Consider the following 17500-nt stretch of genomic DNA (forward strand, 5'->3'; position numbering starts at 1 on the left):
TGTGAGTGAGTGAGTGAGTGAGTGAGTGAGTGTGCATGTGTGAGCTCTTACTCGGTGTAGCTGATTGTGTTCAGTTACAGCAGAAGTGCTGCAGATGGTCATGTCCAGTTCTGACCCGGTTCGTGGTGGGTGCCTCTTGTGAGAGAGCAGTGGATGAGTGTATCGGCCAGAACACAGCGTCTTCTTCACACACGGCCATGCTGCAGGAGCTGAACATGCACACACGCAGGCACACACACACACAGGCACACACACACACGCACACCTTTATCTATCAAATTCAGTCTCTTTAAATACACACTATTTTTAGATCCATATTATAGGTGTGTGTCCTGATTGCAGTTGCATGTGTGAAAGTCGATGCCTCCTTTATTGTGACAGACAGACACATTGACCACGCCCACTTAAATGTTAACAGTAGCAGGTTTCACTCACCTGCACACTGTGGGCTGTGAAGCGTTCGATCCGTGCTCGGTTTTGAAACAGGAGATGAGCCTACAGTACCCTCAGTTCCTCTGGCGCCCCCTGGTGGACTGACATCTTCAGGGTGGACGTTATGCCTCTTCCAGAGGTACGACTGTCTCCTCAGTCTGTCCCAGTCTACATCCTCCTCACCTGTCTGCACAAATCAGAAAAGACTCAATAGGAGCATTTATTTATTTAATAAATAAGGACACGTCGTACTTTTTATCCTTTTATAGTTGTGGAAAATAAAATCCAGTGTATTTGTCTGACAATTTGTTCTAACCGGTTACAACCAGTGTAGACGAGTTTTTCACCTTGGTGTCCAGTTTGTAAAGTGAAGCTGGTGCGTCCCGGCACTCTCTCCTGACCCTCCTCTCTCTCGCACTGTGAAAAACAGCGGGTTTGTTCTTCACCAGGAACGCACTCAGGTGTCTCAGGTGTTCAGGATCATCCACAACTGCTGATGCCTGCAGGCTGTCTCTTGTACCTGCCTCCTGCTCATCAGGTGACACCGCCTCTGTCTGCCGACTGGCGTGAAAGGTCAGGGGTGAACAGGTGAGATGGAACCGCACTGACTTCGTACTTCTTTTACGGTTCTGATCGAGAGGAACCACATGTGTAAGGTGGGATTCTGTGACGACGCAGTGACGTGTTTAAGAGCTGACTTTTACTCACCACTTTAGATGTGCTCAGTGTCTGAGAAGCCGGGAGGCAGATTAACTCCTTCACAGCACATTGTGGAGGTTTTGAGCTGACGGTACAAGAACAGAAGCTCTTGACTGATAAAGGCCACTAGGCGTAACACGTATGTGTCAGTCACAGTGAAGAAGGCGTGGCCTTTATATCAGCCGTGATGAAGGAGGCGTGACCTCTGTATGTGTCAGTCACAGTGAAGAAGGCGTGGCCTTTGTCAGCCACATGGTCTGTATGTCTGTCAGTCACATTAAAGGAGGCATGGCCTGTATGTCTGTCAGTCACAATAAAGGAGGCATGGCCTGTATGTCTGTCAGTCACAATAAAGGAGGCGTGGCCTGTATGTCTGTCAGTCACAATGAAGTAGGTGTGGCCTGTATGTCTGTCAGTCACAATGAAGGAGGTGTGGTCTGTAGGTCTGTCAGTCACAATGAAGGAGGTGTGGCCTGTATGTCTGTCAGTCACAATGAAGTAGGTGTGGCCTGTAGGTCTGTCAGTCACAATAAAGGAGGCGTGGTCTGTATGTCTGTCAGTCACAGTGAAGGAGGTGTGGCCTGTATGTCTGTCAGTTACAATGAAGTAGGTGTGGCCTGTATGTCTGTCAGTCACAATGAAGTAGGTGTGGCCTGTATGTCTGTCAGTCACAATGAAGGAGGTGTGGTCTGTAGGTCTGTCAGTCACAATGAAGGAGGTGTGGCCTGCATGTCTGTCAGTTACAATGAAGTAGGTGTGGCCTGTAGGTCTGTCAGTCACAATAAAGGAGGTGTGGTCTGTATGTCTGTCAGTCACAATGAAGGAGGTGTGGCCTGTATGTCTGTCAGTCACAATGAAGTAGGTGTGGCCTGTATGTCTGTCAGTCACAATAAAGGAGGCGTGGTCTGTATGTCTGTCAGTCACAGTGAAGGAGGTGTGGTCTGTATGTCTGTCAGTCACAGTGAAGGAGGGTTGGCGGTTTGGATACCTCTTAAGACACTGAGGGACGTAGTGAGGATTCGGGACCCACAGCACTAATGATCCTGATCCCCATGGTGAGCCAATCAGAGGGCTGATGTGAGCTGTGTTATCCTTTAAGAGTACAACAAACACACCCGATCACTTAATGCCCATAGATTTCCAGAGAGCAGATATTAAGGCACTAATATGCATTTGGTTGGATCCTAAATTTCTCAACTTTATGTCAGTTTCTTTAGAGTCTGACCTTTGACCTACACTTACACCCATGTCTCTGGTGCTGCTTCCTCTGGCGTGGGATTTAGCTGCTGCTAAGGTAATCGCTGGGAAAGATGGATTTGTCCTGCATAAAGAAAGGTAACTTTTATACATATGACAAACTTCCTGCTTAATCAATCTCAAAGAATAATCCAGAGGTCTGTGTGTCTGGCACACTCTGGCAAAGTATTCTTAAAAATAGTGAGAGAGACTGAAGAAAAAGTTACACAGGGAACGTTATGTGTCTTCAGAGTCGGGTTGTGGTCAAGTCAAAGTTTCTCTGGCTCTCATTCTTAAAGGCAGGGTCTCCGATTTTTGAGAAATGCTTCAGAAAACCGCTTCACAAAACAAACGTGTAGCCAATGAGCAGAAAGGGGCGTGTCGTGTCAATATGGGCGGAGAGAGTGTTTAGTGCGCACGTGTGACATTAGCAGAAAGCGGTTTTAACATTGACATGGAGGATAAAAACAAAGAAAGAAAGAGAAGAAAGGCTTACGATAAGGACAAGAAGTAGGACGTGTTAATATAGGATCAGCTTTCCAGTGCTGGAGAGAACTGAAGGAGCAGGAAGTCGGCCACATATTCACAGGTTGGAGTTTCCCGAGTCAATAACTCCTGAGCTAAACGCTGTTACTACACAAATAACACCTCTTTTCTATCGTAGTAATGTAGAGAGGCAGCTACAACCGCGTTTTGTGTAGTAACAGCGTTTAGCTCAGGAGTTATTGACTCGGGAAACTCCGACCTGTGAATATGTGGCCGACTTTACTTAAGACGCCGAGGCGCTTTTTTCCTTCTCGATAGGTGAGTAACGTTGGTTTTGCTTTGTTACACAGAACTAATATATGCCTTTGTCCTTTACATGATTATGCTTGTGTGGCATTTTTGCTTGTTTGTTTATCTACAATCGTATCGTTCTTCCCTTCAGCTATGATAAAGACACGTTTCTTTCCGTCAGTCGCCCGGGTTACGTATGTATGTGTGGGCGGAGCTATCGATACAGGGGTGGGACCCATTTGGGTTAGGGGTGTGTTTGTTTTTGTGATTTCAAATGTCAACATTGACTTTCAAAAATCGGAGACCCCACCTTTAATTTAAATTAAAAAGGACCTGTGTGAGGTTCAAGAAGAATGATCCACGGTGAACGAACATTTAGACATTTTTTTTTTACCTATTTCTGTCGAATATAATAGAATGTAGCATAACAGCCAGACAAAAGAATAATAAAAAAATAAAAGAAAAACATTTATAAAATGATGTTTGCCTGAGAAGACATCGAGCAGCCCTGAAGTCGATTTAAATTTACTGCTAATTCGTTTCTGCAGGAATAATTACAACATAGCTGGAATCATCACATTAATCAGTCACTAGATTGAGTCAGTGATTAGATTTCGGGATTAATTCCACACTGTCGGAGAATAGCCAATATCTGATGCTTACGTCTTCAGCCTCGGTGCTGCGTCTCTACGTGGAGGAGGAATTCTGGCGGTCAGAGACGTTCTGCTCGGACTCACAGTCTTAGTTCCTGTCCAATCCGAAACATCCACCAGCGTCAGAGACGGCAACGTTTCTGTAGACGAAGAGACATTTCTGATATCAAAGCTTTGCAGGAAAGTAAGGAAAGGGAATGAGATCCGTGAGGAAAGGGAATGAGATCGGTGAGTCGAAGTGGAGCACGACAATGACAACAGCAATATAGTGGAAATATGCCTAGAAATAGGTTTAATTATATCTGCTATACTGTAGTCAAATAATACAAAAAATTTGACTATAATCAAGATGTCTTTTTTTTCAGTGTTTATAAAGATGAAATTCAGGAGACTGAAAATTTCAAATTTAAAGCAGCTCGTAGTTTATTTCTTTTCAAATACAAATGAAAAGTTTTTTCTGACCTGTGCCCCTGTTTTCAGCTGCATGTGGGCAGAGTTTATTTCTGAGCCAGAAAAATATGAACAGAAGGTTGATATTAATAAGGTAGTGGAATGTACTGCATGTCATTAATGAGTCAGGGTTTTTTAAATAACTTTTGAAACTGTGGCATTATTATGATCTTAGCAACAATTTTAAAAATAACAGATTGTATCTTTAACTCTGGAGTTTGTAAGACTAAAGTGATTTTAGAGCTGAGTGAATGCACTTCACCTTCAGGATTAGTGCCGTGTTTAGGAGCAGGCACTCGGACTGCATGGCGGTAAATGCCTTTAGCGATGCGCTGCTCAGCCTCCCAGCAGCATGGATGTGGACACAGTGCCCATAAACAGTGGACCTCGTCCATCTGATCATCAGCACAGAGACTCCCCATGCTGACCAAAGGGACAAAAGGAAGTAGACAGGATTAAAGGAAGCTGTCAGTACATGCTGGATTAAAGGAAGTAGACAGTACATGCTGGATTAGGAGAAGGATAATAGGAAGTGTACAGTACATGCTGGATGAAAGGATGTGTACAGTATATGCTGGATTAAAGGATGTGTACAGTACATGCTGGATTAAAGGAAGTAGACAGTACATGCTGGATTAGAAGAAGGATAATAGGAAGTGTACAGTACATCCTGGATTAAAGGAAGTAAACAGTACATGCTGGATTAAAGGAAGAATAATAGGAAGTGTACAGTACATGCTGGATTAAAGGATGTGTACAGTACATATTGGATTATAGAAAGGATTAAAGGAAGTGTACAGTACATGTTGGATTAAAGGATGTGTACAGTACACACTGGACTAAAGGAAGGATAATAGGAAGTGTACAGTACATGCTGAATTAAAGGAAGTGTAGAGTACATGTTGGATTATAGGAAGGATTAAAGGATGTGTACAGTACACGCTGGATTAAAAGGAAGGATAATAGGAAGTGTACATTATGTTTACATGATGTTTACAGTACATGCTGGATTAAAGGAAAGCTTAAAGGAAGTACATGTACAGTAGATGTTTTGTAGATGTCAATGGAACTATAAAGAGATTAAAAAGATGTCATTGTTGGGCAGAAAAGGAATAAAGAGAAAACAAAATCAACACATCCATCATTATTTCTTAATATTTCTTGAAGTAATCTTTACTTATATACACAGTAATAATTGATGTCGTGAATGATATGTCAGTCATATCATATGTTAATGATCGTTATAGATTATTGTTTATAATAAAAAAAACAATCAAATCTGAACAACTGTCACTTTTCTATAACGACAAACAATACAAGTGATAAATGTTTACTTGAGATAAAGTAAAATTAACGGAAATGCAACTTACCTTAACTTATAACCTGTTGGATATGAACAGAAAAAACAAAAACATAGAGAAAAGTCAATTATACAGATTTAATTAACTCGTTTTATACTTACAGCAAAAGTCCAGTTGCTTAGCAACCCTGAGTTTATAATATCAACCTACACGTATAAACTAGGAAAATTAGCTGAACCACGCAAAATTAATTGTATTCTATACATGGCACGTAATCTGACATAGAACAACAACAACAACAACTTTTATAAAAAAAAAAGTGTTGATTAAAAAACAAGTTTAGGTTTGTGAAAGTCTCATGCGCGTGCACTTTCCCACTAGAAACGTGCTTATATTCGTGTCTTTACGGTAATCACACGACAACGTCACAAAATAATCCTGGTTTTGTGTTTCTCAATAATAAAGAATTTATTTAATTCATTCACCGATTATTAAATAAAACACTTAAAAATATATATGATGGAATCTGACGCCTTTATGTGTTGTTTGTTATGGTACAAGTGATGTTTTTTTTACATACACACAGCACTAGCTGTTCCTTTTGGAGACTACCGTAAGACCAGTAATATACGCGCATAATTTTCTTGGCCTCGGGGTCAGCTGATCAGTGGAAACCGGAAGCTGAAGGGAAGTTAAGCTGTGATGTTTCGTCCTCGGTGTTGAGTCAGATCACGCGATTTAATTAAACCTTATTGTTGTTCCTAATGAAGTGATTTCCAGGTTAAATGTGTATATTACAGTGACAGCGCTGAAACAGAGACAATGTTCGCTGCTGACGATGAAGACGGAGATTTTATGTCTCCTACAGGAGGGTGAGTGAGTCACTGAGGTGTTCAGACACTAAACAAAGCTAACTGATGCTAGCTAACAGTCAGCAGGAGGAGGAAACTTCTGGAACTTCTAAGAGTCGTGTTTTTATTCAGCACTTAATGCTAGCAAGCTCGCAATGCTAACAAGCTATGTAGGAATAAAATGTTATGGAATAAAAGTTAGTTGATGTTTATTAGTTTATTAGTATATATATATATAAAATTAATTGTGTGTGTGTGTCTATTATACGTTAATGACATGCAATAACGTTTCACGTGACCGGTCACGTGACCTCATAGCAGCTCACGTGTGAAATGCCTTTGGGTTGTTTTTTCTTTCCTGCTGTTTATTGCCATAATTTACACCACGTCCTTAACCCCTATATAAAGAGTCGTTTTAATTAATTCTAGTGTTAATTTTTTATTTTGAGTTTTGTTTGTTTTTGTCACATTTTTTTGAGGCTGGTCCCAAAACAGAGCTAAATGACAGGACCAGGAAACGTCAGTTGTTAAATTCTGGCTCCTGATTGGTCAGAAGGCGTTGATTAGTTTTTACTGTAGCAGTAGGTATAGTAGCAGAGATGGGGGACTCGAGTCATATGACTTGACTCGAGTCAGACTTGAGTCACAAATTTGAGACTTGCTTGACATATATTAAAAAAAGACTCAACTTGACTTTGACTTGACATTCATGACTTGAGACTTACTTGTGACTTGCACATGTGTGCTTTACTCCCACCTCTGGATATTGTTTCTGTGTTAAACATGTGGTGATTTAACGTCGACCGTTTTTTATTCGTTGACACGAGGCAGTCTAGTTTCTCAGTAACGAGGCGTCTTATCCGTCTTAGTGAGTTCAAGGACGGGAAATAAAGACTGGAGACGCAACTGATGTTTATAGCTGCGATAATACGAACTCGCTTTTTACATAATGTAACTATAAATGGATAAAAAGTACGATTTAATCTCTTGCTCTTGAACTCGTTCGAGTTTGACAGTAATAACTCCGCTTCATCACACCGATCCGTTTCCCATAACAGCATGAGACAGTGTTTTATTTTTCCCTTAAATTATCACTGGTCCTTACTGGATATATTCTAATCTTCATAATTCAACAGTTGTGAGTGTAAGAAGTAATGAGTGTTTATAACCATAAACAACGTGATTAAATGAATAAAATGCAAACTCTCTCCGCTCTTACAGTCTCTTACAGCCGGATCAAATATGACGTAGCTCCTCGTTAACTGGCTGGTTTTACAAATAAATCTAATAAAGTCTTACAGCTCAGTGATGTTTATTAAAGTATGAGTGAGTTCGGCTGAGATCTTGTGTGAGACCTGCGTTAATGCCACTCACATGCTCGCCTCTGTGGATGCCAGGTTTAATCCAGAGAAGCACATAATGAAGGGCTTTATGGAGGCAAGATGAACCTCCAAAAGTTTTGGAGATTTAACCCAGCCCGAGTGGATTTATGGGGAAATTTGTTTCCTTGCAATCATTAAAAAATGTGATGTTTGTTTAAATCTCTCTCTCTCTTGCTCTCTCTTTCACTTTCTCTTTCTTTCTTTCTTTCTTTCTTTCTTTCTTTCTTTCTTTCTTTCTCTAATCATTGTGATCACAGGGCGAAATTAGCTTCTCTATTCAGCTTGGACCAGACGCCCAGCAAGGTCAACGAGTCATTCCAGTACATGGCCCCCAAACAGCCTCGTAAGAGCTCAGGTACGTTCTCGATTTACGTCAAACCGAAAGATTTAAATGCTGGGAAAACTTCTGTTAAAGAAAAGCAAACGAAGGAAGGAATACTCACCTTGTTAAAGCATATTTAAACAGACATTTTTGGTCAGTTTGAGTCTTTAAAATAAAAGCAATCACTAGTGACGATTCTGCTTTATAGTATGGTTTGTTTTCTGTATGTTTATTCTTTTTTTTTAATCAAAAGAAAAAGAGGAACAAATGCGGCAGAGAGAAGTGTCATTTGTAGTGTTGGTTCAGATTCCAAAATAAAAAAAACTGATGTGACGGAGAACAGTTTGTATGAACTGCGGCTGTAAACATTACCAATAAAAAGGATGCTGAACGTTCAGGTGATATTCAGACAGGTTAAGGCATTTAAATACAACAACAAAAGGGAAAAAATACTAATAGAGACGAGTCGACTCGCTCTGTGTTCACCTAAAAGTTTTGATTTAAATAGATGACTCGCATTGAGTGTTCTCATTATAGTGTCGATTCAGAGTCGATTTGCATCAAGTGTTCACCTGAAAGTGCTGATTCAAAGCGTCAACTCAGTTGGGTGTTCACCTAAAAGTGCTGGTTGAAATTGAGTGTTCATATAAAAGTGCTGATTCAAAGAGTGAACTCAAATTGAGCGTTAACCTAAAGTGCTGATTCAAGGAGTCATCTTGCATTGAGTGTTCACCTAAATACTGATATTCAGCGATTTGGCTCATATGGACTGTTTATCTAAAAACGCTGATTCAAAGAGTCAACTCGCATTGAGCGTTCACCTAAAAGTACTCATTCAGAATCAGAATCATGTTTATTCAAAGAGTCAACTTAAATCGTGTGTTCACCTAAAAGTGCCGATTCAAAGAGTCAACTCGCATTGAGCGTTCACTTAAACCTGAGCTTCAACGATTTTGGCTCATATTGCGTGTTCACCTTAAAACGTTCATTCAGAGAATTGACTCATTTGAGACCATAAGAGTACAAGCTGCTGAAAATGCAAAATATTTAATATTTATTATGATGTTTGTTTAAAGCAGAAGCTTGATATTCATTTAGCTCTGTTGCAAATGTTTTACAGGTCCAGCTGCTCAGAAAGCCGCTCCACCGACCGGGTCACCTGCTGTGCTCTTGGCCACGGCCGTTCACGCGTACAGATAGTGAGCGTCCTGTCTTATCCTCATCGACCTGGTGTACATTCAGTATCAGTCAATAAAGATAGTTTGGATGGTTTCACTTTGTCTGTGTCCATGTTGGGGAAATTTCCATTGTGTAAAATGTGTTTCTTTAGTTCCTTAAACGGCTCCATGATATCTGTCCGTCTTTTATCTTTAAACGATATCTCAAATTTGTTGGATACCATGGAACTATAAAGCCATGTTTTAAGTCGAACAGTTAAAGCAAAAAGAGAAGAGTTTTCACCATAACGTGTGTCTTTCCAGTGTTAATGGACAGTATGTGAAGCAAGGGAAGCTGGGAGCTGCGGTGTTAGGAAACCACGCAAGCAAAGAGGTGTGTGTAGTCCATAACATGCCTTCGGTCTCAATAATCCTGAGAATATTATTATTATTATTATTACACAACTAACAGATTAACGAGCTGATCCAAATCCATGTTTCAGTACAAGGTGCTTAGTATTATTTTATATTAGTATTGTTTACTAATCTATTTCTCTGACCGCAAGCACAAACTTTTACACACACTGAGAAATAATCAGTCCGACTGTAGATTCATCACTCATTTCTCTGTTTCTTTTCCAGTATAAGCTGCTGCTGTACGTCAGCCAGCAGAAACCCGTGACGGCAGCCAGGATTCACTCGGCCTTCTCCTTCACCGTGCGTTTCCTCTCCTCGCGTGATCGTTTTAAATCTCACCAGATTGTCCCGCCTTCTTCTCCGCTCTTATCGCCGTCTCTGTTTCCCGTCGCAGGTCCAGCCCAGTAACTACTGCACTTTTTATGACGACCAGAGACAGAACTGGTCTCTCATGTTCGAGTCAGAGAAAGCATCAACAGATTTCTGCAAAGAGGTACGCTAGGGTGCCCACGGTGTCCGTGTCACCTGGTTTAGTTTTTGTCCTATTCGCTTCACAGAAGGACGGCGTTATAAATATAGAAGTTAGTGTCATGCAAAGACAAACCCAAAACAGATTCATAAGTATTTCCCAGATACATGGCAAGTGAAAAATATTTAGCGACAACTTGTAAACGTATGGCTAATCTCTGTAACCCGATATCAGGCGGCTTGATATTGTTTGATCCTTGATATTCTTCTGTCTCTTTCACCCTAAGGGTCGCTTCCTAACGCTTTCCTAACAGAAGCAAAGCAGACGACGATATTACAGGCTTTTAACTCTCAGGATGAACATCTCAGACTATATTTAGGGATTTTTGGATGAGATTTTGTAGCTAAAGTTATAAGACCACAAACGTGTCTTGGCTTCCTTGGACATTGTGTAAATTTGATATTTCACTAAACTATTCCTGTAATGTCCTTTTGTAGTTCTTATTTTGTTTGTGTGTCTGATTTCAGGTGTGTTTGGCTAAAGCGAACTGCTCTACTCCACTGGAGATGCTGGTGACTCAGGACCTGCTTCTCGGGGAGGGGGAGGGTGTGGAGAACGGAGACTTTCTGGAGGTCGCCTACACCGGCTGGCTGCTGCAGAACCACATCATCGGCCAGGTGGGAACGTAGAGTAGCGCCACGGCATCCTCGAATCTCAACCGCAGAGGCCAGACCTGCCCATATATTTGGTTACCATAACTTGTATTCTGTCTGTCGCTAATTTTATCCAAGGCTATCGTAGCATCCAGGTCATCGTCGATCTTAGATTTGATAAAGGTTTAATCGCTGATTGATGAATTATATAACGATAACGATAAACAGTTTGTTAGAGAAACTGCTCGTGAGACGATGGTGTCGTCTTATCCTCGTGTTTCGCTCGTCTTTTTAGCATTTGTCTTCATCTCTAACTCCTGGATCATCCTCGAATAATTTGCATACGAGACGTGATTGGTCCATAGTCCAAACTGAGAGTATTTATGACATGACGGTCGAGTGGTAACGTTTTTGTTTTCTTTTGACTTTGACATTGTGTGTCTCCAGATGTTTGACTCTAATCTAAATAAGGACAAGCTTCTGAGAATGAAGCTCGGGGCCGGAAAAGTCATAAAGGTGAGGATGAAGCAGAGCTGTCAGCGTTTGGATAATTAAATTGTTGGGTGTATATTAATTAAAATTAAAATTAAAAATCTCTCTCTCTCTCTCATTCTTTCTCTCTCTCATTCTCTCTCTCTCATAATCTCTCTTTCTCTCTCTCTCTCATTCTCTCTCTCTCACTCTCTCTCATTCAATTCCCTCTCTCTCTCGTTCACTCACTCTCTCTCTCATTCACTCTCTCTCATTATTTCTCTCTCTCTCACTTTCTCTCATTATTTCTCTCTCACTCTCTCTCTCTCTCTCTCTCTCTCTCTCTCTCTCTCTCTCTCTCTGTGGCAGGGCTGGGAGGAGGGTATGCTGAACATGCGTAAAGGAGGACGGCGTCTCCTCGTGATCCCCCCCGCTCTGGCGTACGGGTCACAGGGCGTCCCTGGCCGAGTCCCTGCAGACAGCACTTTGGTGTTTGAGGCAGAAATTCGTAGGGTGAGGGACAATAAACCTCTTACAGTTCATCTGTGGATGCTTTCATCATAATTAAGAAAGTTTAAAAGCATTGTGTGTGTGTGTGTGTGTGTGTGTGTGTGTGTGAACATACAGGTGAAGTTTGCTAAAGACGCTGGCTCTGAGAGGACAGCCGTGAGCTCCAGGGACACCGCCGTGCCCTCTCCTGCCCCCAGCGTGGAAAGTCTGGGGCCAGATCTCACCTCAGCAGCCAGCAGATCAGGGTACGAGCAGCTCAGGGCTCCAGGGGTTAAGGTGCTATCTAGCAGGGTGGCATGAAGACCAAGTGGTTCAGTTCACTTATAAGAGTAAATAAGTGTATAATCACTGAGGTTTGTGGTTTTATTTATTTAACATGTATTCTTCTGCTTTTTCAGTGAACCACCACTAAGAGCTAAATCCAACTCACTGAGCGAGCAACTAGCAGTGAGTAGCTTTCTCTTTGTTCCCGAATTTTTTTCTCTTAAATAACACTTTCTGATAAAATTGTAATACTGGTATTAAAGGCAAGGTCTCCGATGTTTGAAAGCCAATGTCGACATTTGAAATCACGAAAACAAACACGCCCCTAACCCAAATGGGTCCCACCCCTGTATCGATAGCTCCGCCCACACACACATACGTAACCCAGGCGACTAACGAAAAGAAACGTCTCTTTATCATAGCTGAAGGGAAGAACAATACGATTGTAGATAAACAAACAAGCAAAAATGCCACACAAGCATAATCATGTAAAGGACAAAGGCATATATTAGTTCTGTGTAACAAAGCAAAACCAACGTTACTCACCTATCGAGAAGGAAAAAAGCGCCTCGGCGTCTTAAGTAAAGTCGGCCACATATTCACAGGTCGGAGTTTCCCGAGTCAATAACTCCTGAGCTAAACGCTGTTACTACACAAAACGCGGTTGTAGCTGCCTCTCTACATTACTACGATAGAAAAGAGGTGTTATTTGTGTAGTAACTGCGTTTAGCTCAGGAGTTATTGACTCGGGAAACTCCAACCTGTGAATATGTGGCCAACTTCCTGCTCCTTCAGTTCTCTCCAGCGCTGGAAAGCTGATCCTATATTAACACGTCCTACTTCTTGTCCTTATCGTAAGTCTTTCTTCTCTTTCTTTCTTTTGTTTTTATCCTCCATGTCAATGTTAAAACCGCTTTCTGCTAATGTCACACACGTGCGCACTGAACACTCTCTCCGCCCATATTGACACGACACGCCCCTTTCTGCTCATTGGCTACACGTTAGTTTTGATTTTTTTTTATTATTCGGCCCGAATCTTTCGGCCCGGCCCGAGTTTTCTGAAGCATTTCTCAAAAATCGGAGACCCCACCTTTAATGCTAGAAAGCTTATAGAGACTCGGTCCGGTTTAGGTTTCCGTGCATGTTTACATGCAGCCTAGTAATCTGATCGATGACTAAGGGTGCTTTCACACCTGCTTTGTTTAGTTCGGTTGAATCGTACCAGAGTTCGAGTGCTCATTTGGTGCGGTTCATTTGGGCAGGTGAGAATGCAGCAATCGAACTCTGGTGCGCACCAAAAGCGGACCAAACAAGCGTACCGAGACCTCTTTGGAGAGGTGGTCTCGGTACGCTTTCAAACGAACTCTGGTACGATTCGTTTGTGGTGAGAACACGGTCCGAGATCGAATAGACCTGACTGCAAAAAGTATTGCGCATTTTGGACTAAACCAGCTGCCGTAGTGGGTCGTTGGCAATATTTTAAGCATGTCACAGTTTCGCAAAAGTAATGCTCGCCGCCTCCAGAAGTGTCTTGCGATGCGTCTTCGCCGTTTGCGGTGCATTAAAATGATGCATTAAAGTCGCATCCGCGCTTTGTTCTGAAAATGAAGACTTTGCATAGAATGCTGTATACGAGCGATGTAGTAGATTACAACCACGAACATAATCGCAGCGCGCGGTCGTCTCTCCATGGTGTACTGTATGCTGTATTTTCCTCTTTTTCTTTACTTCCGGAGTGTCGTTGAAATTTCCCGCACGTTTATTCTGACCAATCGAGAAGCAGTTTAGGAAATACGCTCAAAGACATGTGGCCAATGAGTGATGTGGATGTTATCACATGACTGCATTTTGGTTCATTTCAACTGGTGCGGAACAGAACGATCAGTGTGGTGTGAAAAGGAACCAAAACTGCTAAAAAAAATTGTATCATTTATTTGCTTTTGGTCCGGACCAAATGAACCGAACTATAGGTGTGAAATCTGATTCAAAATTATTAATGAGTAACCTGACTGAGATCAATCGATTTCTGATGAAATATCTGATTGATTGATTTTGATTCAGTTCTAAAGTAAAAGAAACATCATCAACATTTGAGCTTCCTTCATCAGCTTTTATGAATCATTGAATCATTTCCCACTTTAAGTCTCAGATCCTTTAACAGTCTTATAATCCTGTCACGATCTGAATTACTTCCTGATTTGAATCTTCGAGTACTTTTTACCATCTAAATGGTTTGAATCCTGAAATCTTTCATAATTAAAATCGTTGAACCATTTAAAAAAAAATCTGAATCTTTGAATCTTCTGTCTGAATCACTCGAACCCCTTCACGCTGATTCACGCCATGAATCTTTTAAAACGTTATCAAAACTGGAGTCAATTTTAGATTCGGAATCTTTGAATCTTCTCCAAATCCGAATTCAAATCTTTTTGACATTTTTTTTAACCAGTTTAAAATTTACATCCTTTCACAGTTTGAGTGTTTGAAGCTCTGCTCTGAATGAATGGGTGCAGGATGACGCTTTGTTTGTGATGTTTGTAACAGATTATATGTGTTTTATTACAAAAGATTGATTCTGTTTGTTTGTTTTCTCAGAATCCGGATGCAACTAAAGCCAAACTCATTTCCCGCATGGCCAAGATGGGTCAGCCCATGCTGCCCTTCATCCACGGGCCGTCATCGTCACCCTCGCAAGCCGAGTCCAGCGACTCTGAACTGGAGGTATGACGGATTATACAGTATATATAAAAAAAACAGAAAACCTTCTAACAGGAAGGACTTTTCCCACAACCATGTGACCTTTGAGCGTTTTAAATATTCCTTCCATAAGCTGTGTTATAACCTTTAACACCACTCTTACGTCTCCGTGCGTCTCACAGGACCCGAGTGTGCCCCGATTGAAAGAGCGCCCCCCCGCACGCTCCCCTCAGCCGGTCCACCTCACCGCTGGTCCTTCAGCTTCGCTTCAGGGTGAACACACACCTCATACTCCTCACACACCTCCATCATTTATGTAGTGAGATGTTACGTAACCCCTGTGACTTTCTATCCTTTTACTTCTCCAGCAACGGCTTTGATGCCTGTTTCCATGGCAACAGCCAATCCGCAGCCTGTGATGGCCGTGGCAGGTCATGGCTTCCAGGTGAGCAGTGCGTTATTTTATACACAACATATTCTTTAACTCCTAATCGTATAACACTGACAGTGGTGACACCTTCTGTAATAGTAGAGGTGTGTGTGTGTGTGTGTGTGTGTGTGTGTGTGTGTTTTCTCTAGCCATACTCTTACAGTCAGTCCACTACGGCTCCATCTCACCTACAACAGGTGGGACAGATTTACCCCTCACAGACCGTGCCTTACCAGGGTAACACACACACACACACACACACACACACACACACACACACACCACACCTCCTGCAAACAAACTGCTAACTATCAATGCAGTAAATATTAAACCCAGTGTAATGGAGTTTGATTATTGTCCCTCTATCTGTGACAAGTTACTACTCTATTGTACTGGTTTTTTTGCCCTACAGGAAGTGGTGATGTCACGTCCTTTTTGATGACGGAGGCCCGTCAGCACAACACCGAGATCCGACTGGCTGTGGGCAAAGTGGGTGATAAAGTGGACCAATTAGCTGCCAAGGTAAGAAACGTTAGAACATTGAGACATGATCCGCTCAGACGAACGTTAGTTTCATGTGACTGATCCAGGGAAAAAATGTTATTAGACAACAGACGAAATCATTGACGCGCTTTCTTCAAGTTTGTAATGAACATTATCTCTCATGCTTAACTGGTGTCTGCTGGTCCGCATTTGCATTGTTTTTGTGTAACGGAAACAATTCTCAATAATCAAAAATAATAATTTTTTAGGGTTTAGTTCTGTAATATTTTCAGACACTTTCTCTGGTCCTGTTAGGTGGATGAGATGCACAAGCAGGGTGGGCTTTCTCTGGGCTTGTCCAATGTCTCCATGGAACCGGCGATGATCATGAACACCATCCAACGCATCATCCAGGTATGATTCACCATGTCACGTCCTTCCTTCAACAAACAGTGAGAGGAAACCTGACCTGTGTCTGTCTGTCTGTCTGTGTGTGTGTGTGTGGGTGTGTGTGTGTGTCTGTGTGTGTGTGTGTGTGTCTGTGTGTGTGTGTGTCTGTCTGTCTCTGTGTGTGTGCCTGTGTGTGTGCCTGTGTGTGTGCCTGTGTGTGTTTGTTGTTGTTTTTAAGGAAAACGAGTGCCTGAAGAAGGAGGTGTTTGAGAAGAGCTTGCGCATCGAAGAGCAGAACCGCAAGATCGGAGAACTCATTAACCAAAACCAGAGGTTAAAGTTTCAACGTGTTAATTCTATTAATACCTTGTTATTTTCAAACTCGTATAAAATCTCATTGTTTCTATTTCCATTTTATTTTTGACTTTTGATTCATATCTTTAAATAACGAGATCTCATCATTTGGGTCACGTTATTTATCAATCCTACAAATTTGACTCTTGTGTCTGGTATAATGTTTGTGTGTGTGTGTGTGTGTGTGTGTGTGTGTGTGTGTGTGTGTAGGTACATGGAGCAGAGTAACATGCTGATGGAGCAGCGGAACGACTCTCTGAAGAACTCTAGTGAGCACAACCAGGCGCGAATCCTGCAGGCAGAACAGGAAAAGGTGACGTCACAAACACATGCGCTTTAACTTTCTGTATGCACTTTATTTGCCTCTCGTATGACTTCCTTCATCTGGTTAGTTCTTTAATACGGGAAGCTACAATGACCTCAGATCAGATACTGTGATCTGATTGGCCCAAAGGCACTTCGGTGGTAGTGACTACTTTCTTTTCCCAGCATGCATTGCCACAGGACGTGGTTATGACCCAGGTGAGCTTCTCATCTCTGCCGCCTTCCTCTTCATCCGCCTCATTTTTATTTATTTATTTATTTATTTTTTAAAAGCATCATTTCATAACTGTCTTTTGTTTTCTGTCCATCAGCTGCGAGTTCAGTTTGGCGACACACTGCAGTCACGGCGTCTTTAGTTTAGTCTCATTTCATTGTCTTGTTTCTTTCTTCTGTTCTGGTGTTTATAGGTGTTGATGTTAAAGTTTGAGGTGTGTGTGTGTGTGTGTTTGCAGGTGAGGTTGACGGACGAGTTGGCCAGCTCTACAGCACGGGTGTCAGAGCTGCAGTTGGAGCTGACCGCACAGCGTCAGAAAGCAGCTTCTCTTCAGTCGAGCCTGAGCGCCGCCCTTCAGGAAGGACAGCAGCATGGCGCGAAGCTCACAACTACAGAGAACCAGCTGCAGGGTGAGGAACCTTCTACCTCCTGCTGATAATTTGCTCAGATCATTCAGCTGCGTGTTAGGAGCAGGATTCCACATAAAAAAAAACTGGTAAATTGTGTGTGTGTGTGTGTGTTTCAGAGATGAAGGAGTCGGCAGAGCAGGCGCAGGTGCAGTAC

At 42.0% G+C, this 17500-nt stretch overlaps 2 protein-coding genes across 10 annotated transcripts in view; one reads left to right on the forward strand and one right to left on the reverse strand.

The window, feature by feature from the left end:
• The window catches only part of LOC113644536, a 9351-nt gene extending 3111 nt beyond the window's left edge, over nucleotides 1–6240 (reverse strand). Inside the window, exons 1-10 of one of the 7 annotated variants that reach the window (XM_027149594.2) lie at nucleotides 6129–6240; nucleotides 5618–5630; nucleotides 4510–4670; nucleotides 3808–3937; nucleotides 2368–2452; nucleotides 2120–2223; nucleotides 1141–1216; nucleotides 780–1061; nucleotides 436–619; nucleotides 52–209 (exon numbers count right to left, since the gene is read on the reverse strand). In XM_027149594.2, coding sequence (XP_027005395.2) covers nucleotides 52–209; nucleotides 436–619; nucleotides 780–1061; nucleotides 1141–1216; nucleotides 2120–2223; nucleotides 2368–2452; nucleotides 3808–3937; nucleotides 4510–4669 — 1179 coding nt within the window. In that variant the 5' untranslated portion in view covers nucleotide 4670; nucleotides 5618–5630; nucleotides 6129–6240. Of the gene's footprint in view, nucleotides 1–51; nucleotides 210–435; nucleotides 620–779; nucleotides 1062–1140; nucleotides 1217–2119; nucleotides 2224–2367; nucleotides 2453–3807; nucleotides 3938–4509; nucleotides 4671–5617; nucleotides 5951–6128 lie in introns of those variants that run through there. The other 6 variants (XM_047800122.1, XM_027149674.2, XM_047800121.1 and 3 more) reach the window with 6 other exon arrangements.
• The window catches only part of fkbp15b (FKBP prolyl isomerase family member 15b), an 18212-nt gene continuing 6938 nt past the window's right edge, over nucleotides 6227–17500 (forward strand). Inside the window, exons 1-22 of one of the 3 annotated variants that reach the window (XM_047800116.1) lie at nucleotides 6227–6420; nucleotides 8039–8136; nucleotides 9224–9302; nucleotides 9585–9654; nucleotides 9903–9977; nucleotides 10072–10170; nucleotides 10674–10823; nucleotides 11247–11315; nucleotides 11640–11783; nucleotides 11898–12025; nucleotides 12179–12227; nucleotides 14640–14765; nucleotides 14924–15014; nucleotides 15110–15186; nucleotides 15321–15408; nucleotides 15584–15693; nucleotides 15970–16068; nucleotides 16283–16377; nucleotides 16609–16711; nucleotides 16888–16920; nucleotides 17175–17346; nucleotides 17463–17500. The exon at nucleotides 17463–17500 is cut by the window's right edge and continues 99 nt beyond it. In XM_047800116.1, the coding sequence (XP_047656072.1) occupies nucleotides 6371–6420; nucleotides 8039–8136; nucleotides 9224–9302; nucleotides 9585–9654; nucleotides 9903–9977; nucleotides 10072–10170; nucleotides 10674–10823; nucleotides 11247–11315; nucleotides 11640–11783; nucleotides 11898–12025; nucleotides 12179–12227; nucleotides 14640–14765; nucleotides 14924–15014; nucleotides 15110–15186; nucleotides 15321–15408; nucleotides 15584–15693; nucleotides 15970–16068; nucleotides 16283–16377; nucleotides 16609–16711; nucleotides 16888–16920; nucleotides 17175–17346; nucleotides 17463–17500 (2043 nt within the window). In that variant the 5' untranslated portion in view covers nucleotides 6227–6370. The remainder of the gene's footprint in view (nucleotides 6421–8038; nucleotides 8137–9223; nucleotides 9303–9584; nucleotides 9655–9902; nucleotides 9978–10071; nucleotides 10171–10673; nucleotides 10824–11246; nucleotides 11316–11639; nucleotides 11784–11897; nucleotides 12026–12178; nucleotides 12228–14639; nucleotides 14766–14923; nucleotides 15015–15109; nucleotides 15187–15320; nucleotides 15409–15583; nucleotides 15694–15969; nucleotides 16069–16282; nucleotides 16378–16608; nucleotides 16712–16887; nucleotides 16921–17174; nucleotides 17347–17462) is intronic. The other 2 variants (XM_047800114.1, XM_047800115.1) reach the window with 2 other exon arrangements.

This window comes from Tachysurus fulvidraco, chromosome 14, assembly GCF_022655615.1.
Source record: "Tachysurus fulvidraco isolate hzauxx_2018 chromosome 14, HZAU_PFXX_2.0, whole genome shotgun sequence".
NCBI lineage: Eukaryota > Metazoa > Chordata > Actinopteri > Siluriformes > Bagridae > Tachysurus > Tachysurus fulvidraco.